The sequence below is a fragment of the Cuculus canorus genome, chromosome 17 (assembly GCF_017976375.1).
Source record: "Cuculus canorus isolate bCucCan1 chromosome 17, bCucCan1.pri, whole genome shotgun sequence".
Lineage (NCBI taxonomy): Eukaryota > Metazoa > Chordata > Aves > Cuculiformes > Cuculidae > Cuculus > Cuculus canorus.
This window is the reverse complement of record NC_071417.1, coordinates 9,372,593-9,393,617: the sequence shown is the minus strand read 5'-3', so window position 1 is coordinate 9,393,617 and position 21,025 is coordinate 9,372,593. Positions and strand designations below refer to the sequence as shown.

Here is a 21,025-nt window from a genome sequence, read left to right as displayed (position 1 = left end):
AGTTGGTGTTAAACCCACGCGGTGAGTGGCTCCGAGATGTGCAGCGCATCTGTCTGAAGAAAGCCTTCCAGCCCCAAACCCACAGTGGTTTATCTGCTCTTGATGGCCCCATCCTGGGGCTGCAGGACTCTTAGGGGATGATCTTTTCCATATATCCAGTGCTGCAAAGCCTAGAGCTACATCCCACGTAGGTTCCAGGGCGGGAGATCTGTGGGATTGAGACCAGGACTAGGATTGGGATTAGGACCAGGGCTGGAGCTGCACAAAGTCTTGTGTAGGTCTGAGCAGACAGCCCTGAGGCATTGCTGATTTGGGGTGGAAATCCCAGCCAGGACAGCACCATCGAAGGCAGATTGCTGCTCCAGCAGAGCCAGGCTGGCTGCCCAGCCCGGGGCAGAATGCAATTCCATAGTGGTGCTGTGTCCATGCAGGGGACCCCATGCTGTCCCTTGCCCTGTCCTACTCCCACGCTGGTCTTCCAACCCAGCCACCCTTGAAAGCCACCTTGCTCTTTGGCACGGGGCATTTTAACGGCTGTTAATTTGCAACGTACCGTTGGCCTTGGAATGACTGAAATAGTAATATTCTTTTGTATAGGAACAAGCCGACCTGGACTTTACGGGCTTTATTCTCCTTTCAATACATTAACGTTGACGAGAATTATCTGCTGGAGTGTCCCAGGTATCATTTTGAGGAGGAGGAGGTCTTCTCCTAGCCAGGTGTGTAGGAGTATTCAGAGAAGTAGTAATAATAATAGTAATAATGACAACAAAAATACAATGGCCACATTGACGATAAGGGGAATGGCTCTGGATGGCGCAGACAGGCTTGTTTCTTTTGCAAGAAAGGAGAAGATTGCTGTGTTTCTGCTAAGCGGTTCCTCCATCCCTGTGCCAGCCCTAATTCCCAACATGGGGCTGGGAGAAGCCCCCTGCCCTCATCCCAGCCCTCCAGTGCTCCTCCCCGGCGAGGAGGAGGAGGTCAGAACAATTCGCTCTGCCAGCAGCAATCGCTGACCATCACTATGCAGGGGGAGGATGGCAAAATGGGGTGAAAATGGGGGTTTTTTTGAAGTTTTTTTATGAGTTTTCCTATTCCAAGCAGGAATAAGGCTGGGCTCGCCTTGCTGTGCCCCATCTTTTCCCATCCAGTGGCATCTCGAGTGCAAACCAGAGCCAGAGAGGGCAAGGAGCATCTTGCTGTTCCATCGCAGCAGCACTCGGCACCGCCTGGCACAGCACGGGGGAGCAGCCGGCTCATTTATAGCCAGTGTTCAATGGAGATGCTGGAATCCTGAAGCAAAGCCACACAAAGCAATTTTCCTTCAGGATCAGCTCCTCCGTTGAAGCATCAGGACAAACCGCTGTGTGCAGACGGTTTCTCCATTCCTTCCCTAGCAAAACACCTGCGCTGCCTCCCCTGCTGTCACAAGGATTTGGGAGCCTGTTCAGGTTGGGAATACCCCCTGGTCACCCTAGGGATGGAGCGAAACCACCCTCAAGGCCATGGCTGGGAGCAGTCACAGCCGCACGCTGAGCTCCGGTGTTTCTGGAGCAAGGGGAAAAGTGGGCACCATTAAGTTTACATATGGCATCTCCATCCATGATTGAAGATCCGTGGAGCTGCCCCCTGCCAGGGCTGGGACTGGCTGCTGCCATGGGGCAGAGGGCAGAGCATCTCCTGTGACCCTGCCTCAGCCCTTCCCCACATCCATCACTGTCCCCCCAAGTGTTTAGTGCGTGACCCATGCCCGAGACCTGCGCTGCCACCACAGTTCAGCCCTGATGATTCATTTCCCTGCATCCCAATAGCTTGAATCCTGCCATTCCCTCCGCACGGAGCGCGTCCCTGCCGTGGGCGCTGCTAGGGTACCCTGGACACATCTCTGCAAACCCTCCAACGGGCATGGAAATCCCCTCCTTTGAGCACTTTTTTCCCCCAAAACCAGAAGTTTGCAGGGCAGGAAGAAATTCTGGCACCCAGTGGAAAGAAAATTCAGTGTCTTTTTGAACTTTGACAGGTGGTACTGGGCTGTGCTGGGCTGTCACATAGGCTGTGGGGATGTGGACTGCAGTGCTGCTCTCTGGACATCTCTCCAGTGATCACTGAGCCTCAGGACAGCCCTGGAAGGTATTTTCATCTGTGTTTTAGACTGCACCAGCCCAGAAAAAATAAGCAGTGGGCCCGTGGTTGCTTGGTGGCAGCGTCATCCATCTCAAAATGTACCATCCTGGTGAGTTTCTGCACCACTTATAGCTCTAGGTTGGAATGTATTTAGGGGAAATACATGGGATACATCTCCAGAGGATGCTTCAGGGTTGGGGTGCATGGGGACAGTGCTGCCCTGCTGACCCCTGCCTGAGGTTCCCCCAAAGGCTGCGTGAGCTGAGCCTGTCTTTGAATGCAGACGAGGGTCTGGTGTCAGCTCCCGTCCTTCCATGCAGCTGGAGAGCCCAGATCCCCACGTTTCTCCTCCCTGAGAGCTCCTTGGGGACCACCAAAGCCAGCTCCCGCCTGCCCAGCACCTGCGCGAGTGAGATGGAGCTGGAGCCCAGTGGCCTCCCCTGCTCTGCCCCCACACAGGGCACCATCCTGGTGTTCGGAGTGGCATTCTGACCCCTGTGCATCGTCTCCTACCCATGTTGCCCTCCTAAGCTCTCCCGGGGCTGTGGGACTCTCAGCCCCTTTCCCTTTTGTATGGGAGTTCATGGTTGGATCCAAGTAGAAATGCATCGCCTGCAGAGCCCTGCAGACCTGCTGCCCACCCTCTTGTGTCCTGAATCATCCTCTCCTGCCCCAAAATGTCCCCTCCTGCCCTACAAATCATCCTCATCTACCACAAATCATCCCCTCCCACCATGAATCATACCTTCCTGGCCAGAAATGTGCCCTCCTGCCGCGGCTCATCCTCTCCTGCCATGAGTTGTCCCCCTTCCACCCTGAACTGTCCCCTCCTACTCCAAATTGTCCCCTCCTGCTCCGAACTGTCCCCTCCTGCCCCAGGCCAGCAGCACGCTGGCTTTTTCTAACATGTTAGTGGGACAATCTGATTTATGTCCTCCTCCCTCCGGACCTGCTAACAAATGAGATGTTGTATTTCAGGAGTTTATCCTGGGAACAAATAAATAAACAGAGAAATGGAAACCTCATGAATTTTTTAAAGAGCTTATCAAAATCTTTTTTTTTCCCCCCCCTTTTTCCAAAGGCAGAATGGCTGAAAGGGGAAATATCCCCTCCATCTGCATTTTCTGCACTTCTTTTCCCTTCAATCTCTTAATCCTCTTCTTTCCAGCTTTAATCCACATGGTTGCCTCTTTCTTGTTTGGGGTTTTTTTTTTATTATTATTAATTTCCCTCCTCTCTAAATAATCACAAACCCAACTCCAAGACGCCGGAGGCCCGTGTCCATCCTCCTGGCCCCGTGGCTCTGCTGAGCATCCACAGAAGCTTGTCTCAGCATTATAACATCTCTCTTCCTTTCCCCCCCCCTTCTTTTACCCTAAAATGACCCCCTTAACTTGCAGCTGCAGGGCATTTCTTGAGCTCGCAGGCAGTGAAGCTTGCGCAGCCATCGCCGCCTGTGCCAGGAGAACTGGTCCCTCCTGGGAGAATCACATCACCTCTGCTGGCATCCTAATGAGTTAATTAAGAAAAATTAGGGCAAGAGAGGTGTTAGCCTTCAGGGGATGGTTACTGGGAGATGCAGTCTCCAGGAGATGTTCACGTGCGCGTCGTGTCCCAGGGGACCACGGCCATGCAGCTGCTTCTGGGAGATACCAGCTTTGGAGAGGACCCTCAAGGATCTCGTGACTGCTGGAGGGGGACCACAGGGGATGGCTCTCCATGAGAAAAAGGCAGCAGAGCCACTTCATGGTATTCCCTCCAAGCTGCCAGGGACTGGCCTGTCCTTTCCAGTGCCTGGGACAGTGTTGGGGTTGTGAATGATGCTCAGGGCATTGCAGCTCACAAATATCTCCTGCTTCCGACACCCTCAAGACCCCAAAACTTGTCCTTGCAAGCAATTAAAACCACTGGGGCAACCCTGCCTTGCCCTCATTTCAGCTACTTTGTCTTGTTCCTGCCAAAGTTGTAACAACAGAAAATGTAAATTAAAAAGAAGAGGAGGAAAGGCATCCACATTGCCAGCAGAAGCTCATTAGTTTGCAACGTTCGTTATATCTGGGCGCTCTCTCTCTCTATTTTCTGCCTCTCGTTGCGCAGGTTGGGCAAAGCGGAGACAAACAGCAAGAGCATGAGGTTTGCTGAATATTGGCTTTTAATCAGCTGCTCCCCGATAAGTTGTTCCAGCTCCCCAGGCATTGAAACCAATGGGAAAACTGGGATTGCAGGCACATTTTGCACCCCCAGGAGGTTGGAGCGCCCGGAGGAGCAAACAGGGGGGTCAGCAAGGATATATAAAGGTAATGACTCCCACGAGGCTCCTTGTCCTGCCATTCCCAGTGTCTGGCAATGTCCAGAAGTGCCAGCCTCATCCTCAGGAGGAAGGCAGAGCCTCGTGCCGTGACCTCGGCACTGTCAGCCAGAGGGTGCCAGGCTGGGATGCTGCGGCAGCATCACCTGCCTGCAAAAGCCTTGGGGTCCAGGATCCCTGCCCGGTCTTGTCCCGTCCTCCTACCACTATAAGAATGCTGGAATCCAGCGGGAGAGAAATCCCTTAGAGCTGCACCCCCTGAACCCCTCCGGGTAAAAAATTTTGCTGCTAAAAGTTGACATTTCCAATCACAAAGGGTCTAAAATGTGGCTTCAAAACCAAACATGTTTTTCTCCATCCCAGCTCATTAGTCACACAGAGCAAGAAAGCAACAAGCGACCCATTTAAATTGTAGATTCTGACCTTTATGCTTAAGATCTTTTCAGACATCCTGTTTACAGCTTTTTTTTGTGCTGGCACTTCATAATCCTCAAAATGAGATTTCATGCAGCTTTTTCTACTATTATAATGCACCGCATCCTCTTTTTTTTTCCCCACTGAGGAGCCCTCCTGAGACAGCCTGGGTAATTAGAAACTTCTGAAAAGACTCATAAATGAGGGCTGCAACTTGTTGCCTCGGCAGGAGGAGGGGACAGCCACTCTAGTGTCCCCACTGCAGCAGGGACCTGGTGTTTGCCTGGAGCCCTTATGCAATGAAGGTCACCCCGGTGCTGGGTTACAGAGCTCTGTGGGTTCCGCTCCCCGAGATAAGGCTGTCTGCAAAAACCTCTCCGGTCCCTTTTGGCTCAAACCCCACCATCCCTGACGTAGGGATTTATTTGGTGGCATTAATACTTGAGGACATTTAAGGCCAATGTCAAAAAGTCCCCTGGCAATAACCTTGGGGCCTTTGGGGTGAAAAACACCCTTAAAGCCCTGCAGAAGTGGGTTCTTCTGGTGCAGCTCAGGCTGCTGAGTGTGATTTGGAGTCACTTCATTTATGTCCTGGTCAAGAAAGAAAAGGTATATGTTGTTTCAGGAGGATCCCTGATTGCTCTTGGGGTAAGACTAGCCAGAAAAAGCAAAATAAAACAGCTTTTGAAAGTTATTTTTGCAAGTGCTATTTTAAACCAATGACAAGAAATTTTCCCTCGCACTCATCCAAATGACTCTTGAGCGGCTGTTCTTCCAGAACTGGCCAAAGTCTTGTTGTTCCAGCCTCTGCACACACAGGCGTGTGCTGGCATCGCTCAGCTGCTTCCCTCGCCGCTGCCCCTCACCTGCCTCCACGCATTTTCTAGCTCCGAGCTCCTCGTGATGCAGGAGAGGGTTTAAAGAGAAGCCGACAAGGTGCTTGCAGGAAGCAAACTTTGGTCTGGTAGATGCTCAACCAGGAGAAGGCACCTCACATCCCACTAGGAGACCTGGAATTGGGAAGCTATGGAGAATACACCCCTGTTTTTCTAAAACACAAGGCAGAATTGATGGATTTGTGGGGAAAATGGGACTTTTGGGGAGCAGGGAAAGCCCTGGCGTGGTGGAATCTGCTGAGCAGGATGAGGCTTGATGGATAGGGGACTGCCTGGCTGCTGCAGTGTCCCCAGCCCATGGTGGGTCTCATCTTCTCACAGTCTCCCCCAGCCGTGATTGGAAGGAAGAAGCGCCACTGGGGGGTTTGCATGGCCAGACCCAAGAAACCCAGCACCGGGAGGATAAAAATAGTACAAATAGCTCTTCAGCCCCCAGCCTGGAGCTGAGGAAACCCTTGCCAGCCTGGTTTCCCATGGAAATGAATGGCTGTGGTCCTGCCTGGGGCAGTTTCGGATGGCTCCTCGCACATGGATGCTCTCAGATCCAGCACGGATGGAGCTGAGGCTGCAGTTTCCCTCGGTGGAGACAGTAGCAGGATGCATCCCTCTCCTCAGCTGCAGCTTTCCTAAGCTCTCAGCCTCCCCATTGTTGGCTGGGGGAGTAGAGGCTGTCAGTGGGGTGCTGGGATGCATGGATCTCAGCAAATCGCAGCTACAAGAGGCCCCACATCGCTCAGGGTTCCCTGCTTGCCTGTGCCTGCTCGGTGCATTCCCTGGAGTAAAGCTGCCCTTCAAGCCCGTACCCTGTCTGCAGCAAAGGTGCTGGTGGGAGAAAGGTCCACGGCTGCTGCCTTAATCGTGCTAAGTTGGGGGGGTTCTCTAGATCCTTTTTTAATTATCTCCTGACCTGGCGGGACTTTGTGGACCAGGGGAGTGGGAGACAGCACCAGGCAGGCAAAAGGCTTCCAGCCACCCTAAAAATCCACCCTCCCACCCTGATTAAAGTACTCCAGAGAAGGGAAGTGGGAAAAAACCCCTCTTGCATCGACAAATTCACAATCAAAATTTTTCCTACTCCCAGAGATGGGAAGTTTTCTAATTCATTTTTTATTGATCTTGCCCAGGTGGCCCAAGAAGGCCAAGAGCATCCTGGCTTGTATCAAAAATGGTGTGGGCAGCAGGAGTTGGGAAGGAACTGCCCCCCTGTATTTATTCCGTGCTGGTGAGGCTGCACCTTGAATCCTGTACTCAGTTTGGGTCCCTCTCTACTAGGAAAATGTTGAGCTGCTGGGGCGTGTCCAGAGGGCAAGGAGGCTGGGGAAGGGTCTGGAGCACCAGCCTTATGAGGAGCAGCTGAGGGACCTGGGGTTGTTTAGCCTGGAGAGGAGGAGGCTGAGGATAGACCTCATCGTTCTTGCAGCTCCTGCAAAGGAGGTTGGAGTGAGGTGGGTGCTGGGCTCTTCTCCCGAGTAAAAAGTGATAGGATGGTAGGAAATAGCCTCAAGCCGTGCGAGGGAGGTTTAGATTGGATATTAGGAAAAAAATTCTAACTGAAAGAGTGGTGAAGCACTGGCAGAGGCTGCCCAAGGCGGTGGTGGAGTCTCTATCCCTGGAGGGGTTCTAAAAACCTGTAGATGTGGTGCTTTGGGACATGGTTTAGAAGGCATAGTGGGGTTGGGCTGAGAGTGGGACTGGATGAGCTTAGAGCTCGTTTCCAACCTTAACGATTCATGATTCTATTTTTTCTTGCTCGGCCCCTTCAATTAATCCCTGGCTGGACCCGAGAGTCTGGGACGGGTCCCTGGGAAGGAGTGGGTGAGCAGCATCACCCTCAGCATCCCTTGAGAGCATCAACCGGCTGGGAGCAAAACCAACAAAAAAACAACAAAAAATAGAGAACTAAAGCCGGGAGGCGGTGAAAGGGGCGGGAGGGAAGGGGTTAAGCGGCAGGCAGCTCTGCAGCCCGGCGGATGGAGCGGAGCCGCAGCCGAGCTGGATGGAGGCGTTAAGTAACAGCGCCCGGGAGCGGCTCCGGGTACCACCGAGCGGCAGCCGCCGCGCCGGGCTCCCCCCGCGGCCGGAATGAGCGGAGGGGGCCGAACGGCTGTCAGAGCCCCCCGGGGATCCCCCGGGCACCCCCCGGCCCCGCCGCTCCCGGGAGACAGCGGCTCAGCCTGGGAGAGCGCCCGGTGCCGGTAGGAGGATGCGAGCATGGATGGAGGGAGATGCGGGGATGGAGGGGGGGAGATGCGGGGATGGAGGGAGGGAGATGCGGGGATGGAGGGGGGGAGATGCGGGGATGGAAAGGGGGGAGAGAGGCTGGGATGCGGGGATGGAGAGGGGGGAGAGAGGCTGGGATGCGGGGATGGGGGGGAGAGAGTGGCTGGGATGCGGGGATGGAGGGGGGACAGAGGCTGGGATGCGGGGATGGAGGGGGGAGAGAGGCTGGGATGCGGGGATGGAGGGGGAGCGAGGCTGGGATGCGGGGATGGAGGGGGGAGCGAGGCTGGGATGCGGGGATGGAGGGGGGAGCGAGGCTGGGATGCGGGGATGGAGGGGGGAGCGAGGCTGGGATGCGGGGAGGGAGGGGGGAAGCGAGGCTGGGTTACGGGGATGGAGGGGGGAGCGAGGCTGGGATGCGGGGAGGGAGGGGGGAAGCGAGGCTGGGATGCGAGAATGGAGGGGGGGAGAAGCTGGGGTGCAGGAAGGGGCATCAGCCCTGCAGGTGGGATGGGGGAAACGGCTTAAAAGCGGAGAGGATAAATAAACTAAAGGGAAAAAAAAAAAAGGTGGAAAGGACAACACATAAAGCATTGCAAGGGGTGAGGTGGAAGAGGTGGGAACCCCCAGCCCCGGCAGAGGGACAGGGGGTCGCCCCGGTGGGGTTGGATGTGTCAAGGAAGATGCGTGTGAGGGGGATTAAGGAGCAGATGCAAGAGCTTGCTGGCTGCCCAGGGGTTAAGGATGCTTTTCAGGAGTTGTTAATAATTCTCGCCCTGGCAGAGATTTTTTGCTCTGTATTCTGCTGCTTTTGGAAGGTTTTCTTGCTTTGGAGAGGAGCGGGAGGCAGGCAGGGAGAGAGCTCTCCTCCTCCCGAGACTTTGTGCAGGAGCATCCTCAGGGAGGGAAACAGGGAGAGCCTGTAATCCTTCCAAATACAGCTCCCCTGTTTGTTTTGTTCTTTCAATGGCCGTGCTGACAACTTAGTGGAATATTTTAATATAAAGTTTAAACAAAAAAAAAAATGTATGCAGGAAAAGCAGAGGCAGTTGGAGAAACGCGTGAAGGTTACCTTGAGCTCAGCATTATAAACCGTTTCTTCTTTGAAGGCAGGATTAAATAAAGTTTCCCAGCAATCCTGAGTCGAGAAGCACAGTCTGGCAGCAGAGACCAAAACCCCATTCTGTGGTGCCCCTACCCAGCCTGACCCTGGCCACCTTCCCACCCCGCGAGTGCCGTAACCTTCCCCTCTCTGGGGACTTGTGCTGAGTTATCCTTTCTAATGGGTTATCCCATCCCTGGGCTCAGGAATCCACTCTCCTGGCTGGGTGGCAAGTGCGGGCTGGCCCTTGGTGTGCCTGGCACAGTCAAGCACGAGGGGCTCCTCCAAGCCGGGGTTCGTTAGCTGTTATTATTTATTGTATGCGCCACTCATGCACAGGCCTTGATATGGGGAGCAGCACGCAGCCAGGGAGGATTCCCCGGGGGGTTTTGCTCAGCTTTTGGATGCCTTTCCCAGAGCCCTGTGCCTGAAAAGATGAGTCTTGCATGCAGCAGCAGGACCCAAAGGCTCATCTCTGCCCAAATCTCCTCCTTGGCTTTAGGGTTCCTGATGTGTGGGGTCATCACACTGCCCTTTGCAGCCTGGCTGGGTGCAAGAGGAAATCCCCTTGGTGTCCTCATCCTCTCACGCCGAGCCAGGGTGTGCAGCTGTTTTGCCTCTCCCAGAGACGAAAGCCTTGTCCTTCATGAGGGTTCTTTTCCTCAGCCCTGGCAGCAGCCTGAGGTGCCACCAGCCCCACGGCGCCACTGCAAGCTGCCCTCGTTCTCTCCCCGGCATCAATTCAGACCCTTGCCACCAGCTCAGGGGCTCCAGCCAGCATGAGATGTGGTTTCCCCATTCCCAGCTTCCAGCTGCACCGCATTCTGAGGTTTTTCTTCACTTCTATTTCCTTTTCATCCTTGCTGCAGTCTCATGCTGGAGCCAAGCCTCTGCCCAGCACTGTCCCCCCGTGCAAGGCTGGGCTGGGTCCTCAGTGCCACCCCCAGCACCCTCATCCCTTCAATCTCCCATCCAAAGTCAGCCAAGATCCCCTTCTCCCACCTTTGCCCCACGGGGCGTACGAAGTTTCTAGGGGTTTAGCATCTCTCCCGGCCCAGCAGCAGACCCCAGGCAAACTTCTTCTAACCTCCTGTCCCTCTTGGGACTACCAAGCCATCAATCGCCTCGAGCCGTGAAGGGAGCTGGCTCTGCTCCACGATAGAAATCCCTGCGCTTTGGTACCTCCTTCATGATGTGCTGATCTCCTCTGGAGCTCACCCTGGGGCAGAAGGGACAAGGATGAGGTGGAGAGACATGCTGGTTGGAGCTGCTCAGAGAGTTGTCCACCCTGCTGCTGGCCCCAGGTGGGATAGGGATCTCCAAAGCCCAGGGGTAGCAGGAACTGGCTCTTGCTAGCACGATCCTAGGCAATGTGGGTACCCAAGGGAATGCAGCAGAGGGCTGGGATGTGGTCTCTGGTCCAGATTGTGCTCTCTGTGGATTTGCAGTGATCTCTGGGCTCACCCTTTGCTGGGTAACGCGCGGCCTCTTGGGGGGTTGCTGCTCATGAAGTAGGGCTGAGGGTCTCCATCTCAGCTGGGTAGCTTTGAGAATTGCTCCATAGCGATGCTCCAAGAAAGAGCCTGGGATGTGCTGGGCTTTCTGCAGTGAGCTGTGACGTACGGGGGTCCGGCAGCACTGCCGTGGGGAGCTGGGAGGAGAGGATGCTGTGTGATGCCTTCATCCCACGGCCACAGGAAGGGGTAGTCACTTGACCCCTGCCCTGGCCACTCGCTCTCATCCCGGTCTGTCCCCCGTGCCGGGCTGGACTCAGGGTAACCCCAGTCCTTCTCAGAGCCTGTGAAAAAGCAGATCTCTTCCCAAACTGTGCCTCCATCTCCCGCCTGCAGCAGGATGCAACGCTGCTGGGCGTGCAGGAAAAGAACAAAATCAGCCCCCTCCAGAAAAGAGGCTTTAAAACAAAAGCTGCAAGGAATAATCTTTCTCACTATATTAATTTAAATAGGCTGCAGAAGGCATTGTCTGCTGCATGAAAAGCTGTTTTTCTTAATTGCCCCAGCGCTGCGTATAATCCCAGATTACTGAGGGCTGAGGGAAGTCTCTGGCAGACCTGCAGGAGCTTTACAGGCAAATTAGTTTTGGCTCTTCCCGGCCTGGGAGCCCAGTGGGGATTAATTGTAGAGCCACCCATTCTTTGGGGGTGGTCACACCTTCCAGCTGATGGCCCCCATGGACCTTGTCGTGGTCTGTATGGGTTTTATGCTGCATTATCATAGAATAGTTTGGGTTGGAAGAGACCTTAAAGATCATCTAATTCCACCCCCATCATGGGCACAGACATCTCCCACTAGACCTGGCTGCTCTACCGCCAGGGAGTGGTCCTGTAGGTGCTGCTGATGAGGCACGTCGGGTTTGCTCTTGGGGGATCTTGGGTGCATGGCAGCTGAGTCTCATCACTTCCCATGAATCCAGGAGCCAGGACTGGCTCTGGTGCTCAAAACCTTGGGAAAAAACCATGACATTTGGCTGAGGGTTTGTTCCTTGCTGTGAAGTGCTACAACTTTCTTGGAAATACGGAGCCCGCAGGCTCTAGATGTGATGGTGGTTGCAGTTTGGGGGGTAGTTTGCCCACTGTGGCAGGGACGGTGCAGGTGTCCTCACACACCGGGGTGGCTGGGATGCTGGTAGGGCCAGCAGGTCCCAGACTGTGCCTGTGCCATGATACAGCCCAGCCAGCAGCAGCAGTGGCCGAAGGTGTTGGGGATGATGAGCAATGCTTCCTCCAGAGCCACAGCCGGCAGCGCTCTCCCCGGCTTGGCCAACCTTAGCATTGCACCTGAAAGAGTCATAGAATCACAGAATCGGAGAATTGTTTGGGTTGGAAGGGACCTTAAAGATGATCCAGTTCCAACCCCCTGCCATGGGCAAGGATGTGTCCCACTGGCTCAGGCTGCCCAAGACCCATCCAACCTGGCCTTGAACACCTCCAGGGATGGGGCAGCCACAACCTCCCTGGGCAACCTGGGCCAGGGCCTCACCACTCTCGTGGTGAATAAATTCTTCCTTCTGTCCAGTCTAACTCTGCCCCTCTCCAGTTTATACCCATTGCCCCTCGTCCTGTCACTACAAACCTTTGTGAACAGTCCCTCCTCAGCCCTTGTACCTCTAACCTCATCCTCCAGGGCTGCTCGGGCCAACGGTGCTTGGTCTGAGGGGGCTTTGCCGAGTGGCAGCTGGCAGGGATTCAGCTGTGCCTGCCCTGGGGACAGCTCCTGCTTTCCTCCCACCCTCCTCCTCCTCCCAGTTCAGAGCAGCCCCCTGTGAGCACACAGCCCCTCCGGTGCACGGCTCAGCTCACTAAGTCTTACTTGAAAACCGTAACTGGATTTTGCAGACTGGGCATAAAATACCTAGAACATAATATGTATTAAACCTCATTAGGTTAAGCCCATTTACGGATGCACAGTCTCGTCTGAATTGAGTTAAATCACCTTTTTCACAGGGCTTAAGTGTTGAAAGGGTGCCACAGGCCAGGATGGCAGGAAGGGGGAGGGGGAACGCAGACCCTGCAGCAGTCTGGGGAGCATCCCTTACTGTCACCAAGACCTTCCCGGGGTGACGTCCCCCCCAGTTCTGCTGTATGTCACCACCAATACAGTTGCGACGCTGTTTCCATCCAAATAGAGCTGCTGTTCTGGCCTTCCAAAGGAAAACATGGAAATAACGGGGAAATAGAAATTTCCCAGCAGTGCCTGTGGGGATGGGGCAGGAGGGATGCTCAGGGAGGGATGCTGGGAGCCAGCGGGGGGTGTAAAAGGTGAAGGTTGTGCTGGTTGGTTGTTTCTGTTGCTGAAAATGGTGTTGGATCCTGCCTGTTCCCCATCACCTGCCCCATGCATCGCTTTCCGAATGCAATTAGCTCTCATAGCAAACGAGGAAGCTCTCTCCTTCTTCCACAAACACACTCCAGCCTTGCCAAAGAGAACCAGGTACTGGCAGGTGGGGTAACGCTGGTGGAGGGAGTCAGCACACACACGCTTGGAGTTGTTGCAGATGATTTAAAAAACAATGATGCTGTACTATGGGATGGATTTTGGTAGCAGGTACGATGGCTGCAGCATCTCATTTAAATCATCCCACCGCTTCCCCGGTATTCTCTGCCTGCTTAAATCTCTGGAATACACAGCAATTTCCTTCTCTGCCTTTGGCATCGTGGTGTGTGCTTTTTAAATGATTCATAGCTTAAAACATTTTTCTTTATGAGCCGCTTTCACACTTGCAAAGGGAATTCATCCTACAAGAGGCTGGAAGGGGCTTTGATGCAATTGCATGCGGAGGAATAGAGTGTGAAGCAAAAACTCCCCTTTATGGCTCCGTTTGGGCCATTGTAAAGCAAGATACGTGGGGAAAGAAGCAGAGTCCCGCAAGCTCCTCTGTGCTGCAGAGGTGGAACAACCTGGAAATCACTGGCAACTGCATTTCTTTGCTTTCAAGGGCTGCAAAACCCTGCTGCACCCTGGTCTGGGCTTGTTTTGGAGCCCCATCTGATGGCTGTGGGGTCCTGGCAGGGTCTGGGATGTTCGAGGGAGTTCTCAGTCCTGGGCAGCTCAACAGCAAAAGTTGTAATATTTAAAAGTGGGGGTTAAAGTTGCTTAACTCAACTTAGTTAAATAAAATAGCCCTTTTGGGATGTGCTGCAGGCTCTGGGCTTCGCTCGGAGCGCTGGCTGGTCGTTCTTGGTGCATTGAAATAACCCGAGGCAGGATCCAGCCCATAACCCTGGCGTTTATTTATAACTCAGCCCTTGCAGAAACGGGGCTGGTGCACGGTGGGTTTTCATCCTCTGGAGAGCAGAGGGAGCACTAATAGGAGGCTGTGCAATTAGCACGGCCCCATTTCTGGAGGGCATCAATTAGTCTGCAGCAGAACTGGCCCTCTGAGATCTGTGATACTTCCTGAGCTTGGTGCCCTGTGCCCAGCTGGGCTGGTGCCTGTGGCTTCCCCTCACCCTCGGCAAGTCCTGAGACCATCAATAAACCTTCTCTAGAATATTTAAAAACCATTTTTTGCCCATAAGTGAGAAAATTAGCTGCCTAATTTTAGTCTAAACCCCTCCATCAGTTCCTAGGGAGGAGGGAGGTTTACAAACCCTTCAATGCGCTTGGAAATCCTGCACAAAAATCTACCGGCAGATGGGGAAGTCCTGCTCTGGGTTTACAAATCAGGCCAATAAATCCCAAATAAGAGGTTTTTCCTTTGCATATCTTGGCGGTTTGGCCTAGAGAAGGGATTTAAAAGATCCTCAGGAAAGCACGTCTGGGGAATATCTCATTATGGAGGAAGAGGTGCCAATCCTAGTGGGACAAGCAGCTTCTCTGGGCAGGGATGGAGCAGCCACTGCTGGCTCCGATGTCCAAAAGCTGCCTAGTCAGCTGTTTTTAAGCACAGACCAACCTTTCCTGCACACCCCTCCCCGTGGAGGGGATGCACAAACGTTTCTCAGCAAAATTAAGGCAGGGAGCAGCTGAATAAATAAACTTGGCTTCAGTTTAAAGGCAGCTGACTGCTTGGTGTGCTTGGCTCACCCCTGGAAGAGGCAGCCGACGTGTCCTGGGTGCTCCAGGGGAGACGAATTAGATGGTCCAGACATACCCTGCTGTGATGGAAACCTCAATTTCCAACGGCCCAGTTTAGCTCAGTTTTGTTCCCAGCAGTAACAGTATTTAAATTCAGCCTGATGCATCTCATTTTCTGCCTCTGTTTTAAAGAGAGAGGAAGGCTGAAAATCCATTCTAATGGAGCTAAAGATGGCAGAGGGAGATCTACCTGGTTAGCGCCTGCATGGCAGCCCTGCAGCCGGATAGGGCCCCCGGGGCACGATGCCCTGTTGTGGTCATTAGACTCCATCGCATCCCTCTGTACTTTAAAGCCCTATTCTTTCCCTGTCTCTCTGATAAGAAATGCTAATGATGTGATGAAATTGGATATTTCTGTCGCCGTCTCTTCCTAATGGAACTCTTGTGTTCGTTAATTTGCTGTTTTTAATGGGCTGATTGTTCTCCTGTGCGGAGAGAACCACGTGAGCCCTTCAGTGTGTTTTGCAGTGGTCAGATGTGAGGTGGTGCTTGAAGGCAACTGAACCTTGGTGCTCAATAATTGCAGAGCAATTTGGAGACAAGACCCAAATGTATAATTTATTGGTGTTTCATTCATCCTGGTCACCAGTGGTCACAGAGATGCTTGTGCTTCTCCGCAGAGCTCCCCTGAGACCTGTGCCCACCTCCCTGGATGCTGGCTCCACTCGGGGAGGAGGAGGGGGGAGAGATAAACCTTGCAAATTAATAAGGACTTTCTCAGCTCCACAGCAAATAATTGTAGAGCCTGAAACCTGCAGGGCAGAGCTCACCTGCTTTCTGTCAGCCTTGGTACTGCTGCCTCTTCCGAGGGAGGTAGGCAGGGTGTGGAGCGATGCTCAGCCAGGCATCCCACTGCTAGGATAAGGATTTTTGGCTCTTAGCAGGAGTGTGGTGATGGAGGTAGGCAAGGAACCGACCCTGGCTCTTCCCCCATCCCAGCTGGACCCGCCGCCTGCTTGTAAAAGTGCAAAGTGCCTATAAAATGCCCCTAATCCTCTCTGCCGTGCTTTGGCTCTGGGTGCAGAGAGGGATGCCCCAACGCTGCCGGCCAGGGGGACCTTTCCAGCCATGGGGCTCCCTGGGTTGGATCAGTATCCCCTGGGCAGCGTCTGCGACGTTCACAGGAGTTTGCAGTCCTGGGTAGCTAAACAGCAAAGGTTGTAATATTTAAAAGTGGGATTAAAGTTGCTTAAATCAACTTAGTTGAATAAAATAGCACTTCTGGGATGTGCTGCAGGCTCAGGGCTTCTCTGCAGAGCACTGTGACCCGAGTACAGCCCCGCTGACAGCCGCAGCCGGGAGCCACCAGGCACAGCGGGTGAGAACTAAGCGAGGGCTGGCAATAACTGAGGGCTGGGAATAAAATCCCCTCCACGCTCTGCCTGTCCCAGCACTGAGGCAGCAGACACGGCTCCAGACGCTGCCCTTTTCCTAACAGCCTTCGTACCGGGCCACCCACAGCAGCCGATGAAAGCCCGGTTTTTCGACACTGCCCGTTGCACTGGGCTTGGCTGATTAATGTCCCTGTTAGCTTCATTAATTTGGCTGCTAAAGTGTGTCACTGCTGTCCTCTAGCCGTGCTGCAGGCTGAGATGGCACCAGCTCTGTTCGTGAACCCCACGGAGGCAGAGCCCGAGCCCAGATGGGCAGCGTGGGGGGCAGGATGCAACCCCTGGGGGGGACACTGGCTGTTGCAGGTTGTGGTAGGAATGAGGACCCGTGGGATCCAGCTGAGCTGTTTGCCCCTTCCACCCCAATGCTGCTGCACCGTGGGGTGGATCCATCCTTTCTGGGAGGGCTGGTGGGGTGCACAGAGCAGTGCTGTGGAGTGCTGCACCAGCAGAACGGGACCCCCTATCAACAACTGGACAACCCATCAGCTTCCCAGTCAGCCCCTCGGTGTCCCAAGCCTCTGCCGACATGGGGAGCGTTGGTGCCTGCTCTATCCGCTGCACTCGCTGTTTGTAAACCGTAGCCAGCCAGGGAGCTGTAAGCCGAGCACATTATCTCCTTCAGACAATTAGCAGAAGCATTAATGGAATATATGCAAATGTGCAGTAATTGACCTGCGACTCCACAGTTCATGATGGAGAAGGATGAGATCCAGATGGCTTAATGATAGTAATTTAAGCCCCTTCTTTATATGCTGTGCTTCCTTGCTGTAGCTTGGCAGGACCAAGCCAGACGGGAAGGAGGACAGGCAGCAGCGGGGATGCTGAGGACTGGGGACAGCCCTGGAGTTGTCCTGTTTGCACCCCAGCAGCATCTCAAACCTATATAAAGCCCCAGGAAGGTGGGTGGAAGCACAGAAGAGCAGCGTGTGCCGGTGCAAGAGGAGAAGCCGTGAGTTCCCACAGCTCTTCCTTGCTGGCCACTGGCCAGGGAACGCAGGAAAGTGGCCAAGTTCCAATGAGTCGATGTGACGGCCAGGCTGGGTGATGCTCGCCCACTACAGTGGGGGCCAGTCCACCCGCCCTGGCCGTGCTGCCTGGACATTTCTCCCACCACAGAGCTGCCTGCACATGCAAAAGCCCAAATAGCAAGCAGTCTCCTAGCTCAGCTTCTCCTGAGTTTACTCAGCCTTTACTCAGGCTGTGTTGGCCCCAAGTGTGGCCGGGGAAGGGGTGGTTTGGGAGAGCCCGAGGGGCTTGTGCCCCACCAGTGCCCCACCCTGTGCAACCTGCCCAAAAGTTCACCTGGCAGAATACCAGAGGTATTCGAATAACCACTCTGGGAACCCAAATTAAAATATTTATGTATAATTCATGCCATATGTTCCGCCAATATTTTTTATTTAATCAACTGAAGACAGATGGCAGGAACATAAAGGCCATTAAACTAATGGCACTTTGTCTTTCCATTTATTTTCTCCTCCTTCCCTAAAAGAAGATGGGTCCGTGACAGGCAGCGCACCCTGAGCACTGGCTGTCCCTCTCAGTGCTGGCAGGGCATGGGTGGCACTGGCATTTCCTACGCAACCTGGCACGGCTTTGTTCCAAGCAGGATTGAATCCTTCATAGCAGGGGTTTGGAGAGGAGAAATGCCTCTTAGGGAAAAAACACTGGAGGGGATGAAGGGGACAATCCCTTCCCTGGGCTCAGCTGCCCTCCCCATGCTCCGGGTAGCCCTGGCCACGGCGATCCCGAGACAGAACTCTGTCAACCCCGGCTTGCAGGGTGAGTAGGGGATGATCAGCCCTTCTGTTCTGGATGGAGATTAGAGGATGTCCTTGCCTCGATGTTTTAAAAAAATAAGCTTTATTGTGGGCACAATGGGCTGAAATGCAGCCACAGGGGTACACGGGAAAGCCACGCTGGGGGTGATATGGGGATAACAAGCTCCCATGGGGCATCTCATCCCGGCGGGGTGTCCCGGTACTGGAATAGCTATTTGCAGTAACCTCACTGCCCACCCAGTTTCCAGAGCAGAGACTCGCTTGGTGGGGGCTTCACTTGAGCCAGTTGGTGCACAGAAATGTTCAGATCTAGGGGTGAAGTGCATGTGCGTGAGTGTGCGTGCGTGAGTGTGCATGCGTGTGTGCACTAGTGTGTGGATGCGCATGCACGCATAGGCGTGCGGAAATGTGTGGATATATTCACACACAGCTCATCCGCTTGCGGGTGAAATCGGGTGAAATGAGAAATCCTCCCTGGAGAACCTCTCCTGCGCAACGAGGCAGAGCCCGGTGGGGTCTGGAGTCAGGACTCGCTCCCACACCCTTGTCCCTAACGCCAGGCTGCTGGCAGCCAGCATCGCTCCCCCCACACCCGCATCTCCTGCCTGAGCCGCATCCCTGTGCTGGGGGGAGGCTGAACTGCCCCTCTGCGGGGCTGAAAGGTGAAGGAGAGCCTTGGCCATCGTTACTCACCCCCAAGAGCAGATGGGGACCGTGGTCCTCCCCCCAACCCTGGGATCCTTTCCTAAGTGTGCCTTTCTCTTTGATTGCAGGTGGAGATTTCTTGCCCTGGGAGTGAGATGAATGGGATTTCACTAGACAAAGGATCTCAGTCAGCATTTCAGGCCCCAAGACGAGTCCGGGGACTTTTCATTCTTTGTCTGAAAGGGCAACGGTGCCTTTTCCATTAGATGGATGCTAGAGAGAGCCGGGGCCGCCCAGCAGAAAGGAGAGCGAGAAGAGCTGCGTCAGCTGATCAGCTTTCAAATCACCTTCAAACCCTCGATTTCCTTAACATGATCCCTCCATCAGCCAAGTCTCCGGGGCACCGCCGGGAGACTTTGCCGAGAGAAGAATAACCTGGGGACGACAGTGACGGCCACTGCTGCAGAAAACCCCCGTGCACAGCGGTCGTGGGAGCTCAAAATCCACCTCTACTGCCTTGCCCAGCCCTCCTGGACTTTTTAGTGTTGGGCAATAGCTTTGTATAACCTCACTCTGCAGCCCCCACTGTGCTTTCAGGGCACCCATCTGCTCCTCTGGGAGCTTCTCCCAGCCCAGGGTGGGCAAAACCCCCTTTGGAGCATCCCTGGGGCCGGAGAGCAGCTCCCCCGTGGCGCCAGCTGCCGGGGAAGGGATGAAGACGCTATGGCCAAATTATTGGTAAAACTCCAACGATATTTTCGGCGAAAACCTGTGCGTTTCTTTACTCTGCTGGCTCTCTACCTGGCAGCCGGCAGCTTGGTTTTCCTGCACTCGGGCTTCACCGGGGAGCCCACGGTGACGGGGAGCCCGCGCAGCCCCGGGGCCGGCGAGGGGCCAGGGCTGCCCTACCTGGGGGTGATGCAGCTGAGCCATGGCTTCAAGGCGATGGCAACGATGCCAGAGGGGGTACGACGGCACAGACCCCGGTTCAAAAACACCTCCAAGGAACCGGCAGAGAGGGGCAAAGCTGGAGACTACGGCAGCACCTGGAGCCGGACACTCAGGGGCAGGAGCGGCCGCGAGAAGGAGGAGGACAGAGGTAAGGGCTGGGAACACACACATCTGGGAAAGGGCAAGACGGAAAGTCTTGTGCTGTGAGGCAGTGGTCTCTGAGCTGGTTTGGTTGTGCATTCCTACCAGGAACAAATTTCTGAGCATGCGTCCTCAGTCAATGTGTATGTATTTATTTGTAAATCATACACATGTTCTATTCAAGGACTAGGATTTTCTTCCCACACCCCAAGAGTCCGCCTTGTGCATCCCCTGGGGCACAGCACCCTGCTTTGGAGACCATTTGTCCAGAGGATGTTCTCAGAACCATCTTCTCCTCCCTTTTTTTCCTTCCTCTTTCCCTCCCCAGGGGCCAACTCTCCACTTTCATTTTCCTATTTTCATTCTTTCCCACTTGTGCATCGTCAAGCTCTGAGTTGCACCTTGCTGGGACAGACACTTTAGGGGGTGCTGACTGGGGAGAGGTGACCTTCAAGGGCTGTTCCCTGTCTTCATCCTATCCTTCATCCATGGGCCACATTCAGCTTTAATTCTCTTGGCTTCAGTGAGTGTTAAAACCATATTTGCTCATCTCCTCTCATTTGTATCGCTGAGGTTCAGGCAGGGAATGGCTGCGGTTGCCTTCCAGGCACTGAAGTGCAGGCAGGGCTGGGGTTTGACTTTTCAAGTCAGGAGATCGCTGCCTGGCTGCTGCCTGGGGTGTGTGATGTGCTGTCAAGTAGGAGCGTTATTAATGAACAAGGCTAAGCGAATGTAGTAGTTCTCATTGATTTTTAAAATGTCATCCATTTATCCTGGAGGCAGGTGTATGCAGAGTTGCGTGCACGCTCGCAATCTGGGTGGCTCAGAGCTGCCCATCAGCGCTTTTGCGTCTCAGTGGTTATTCAGCTCATCACCTCCCTCCCTGGCACCCATGAGCACCCACTGCCAGCAAACCTCACCCGAATGCACCCCGCGTCCCCTCTCCACCGGCTCTGCAGCCCTTCGGTGAAGGAGCATCTCACGCCTTCAGCTGCTGCGAAAGCCATTACGATTTCTTGTCGTTAATAAAGTGATGAGAAGGAGCAACGCAGCATATTGCTCCGGCGGTGGCATGATGGATGCCTCAGTGTTCAGGATAGAAGATGCAGCACTGGCTGAGGAAGCTCAGAAGGGAATCAAGAGCGGGAACTGCTGGGGAGTTGTTGGGATGCTGCTGGTCTCCTCTACCTGTTGCTGCTTGCTCCCTTCTCCTGAGCCCCTGGATGGGTGAAATCTCAAGTGTGGGGATGTATGTCTGAAGCTCAGGGCCAACGAAGGCTGCTTTGCATGAGCAAGCCTGTGCCCACGGCTGGGCTGGCTCTGGAGCTGCTCCATGGGGGCACGTGTACCTCCCTGAGCATCCCAGCAGCGGCTCCGCAGACCCTTGATGGAGCAGGGGCTGTGGCTTGGGGAGAAGCAGGAACCCCTAACCCTGTGGTGAACTGGAGGCTT

At 54.3% G+C, this 21,025-nt stretch overlaps 1 protein-coding gene across 2 annotated transcripts in view; it reads left to right on the top strand.

Annotated features, from left to right (window-relative positions):
- The first annotated feature begins 7,074 nt into the window (after nucleotides 1-7,074).
- WSCD2 (WSC domain containing 2) overlaps nucleotides 7,075-21,025 on the top strand; it is a 31,395-nt gene continuing 17,444 nt past the window's right edge. Inside the window, exons 1-2 of one of the 2 annotated variants that reach the window (XM_054082509.1) lie at nucleotides 7,075-7,187; nucleotides 18,610-19,580. In XM_054082509.1, coding sequence (XP_053938484.1) covers nucleotides 19,205-19,580 — 376 coding nt within the window. In that variant the 5' untranslated portion in view covers nucleotides 7,075-7,187; nucleotides 18,610-19,204. Of the gene's footprint in view, nucleotides 7,188-7,696; nucleotides 7,938-18,609; nucleotides 19,581-21,025 lie in introns of those variants that run through there. The other variant, XM_054082508.1, reaches the window with a different exon arrangement.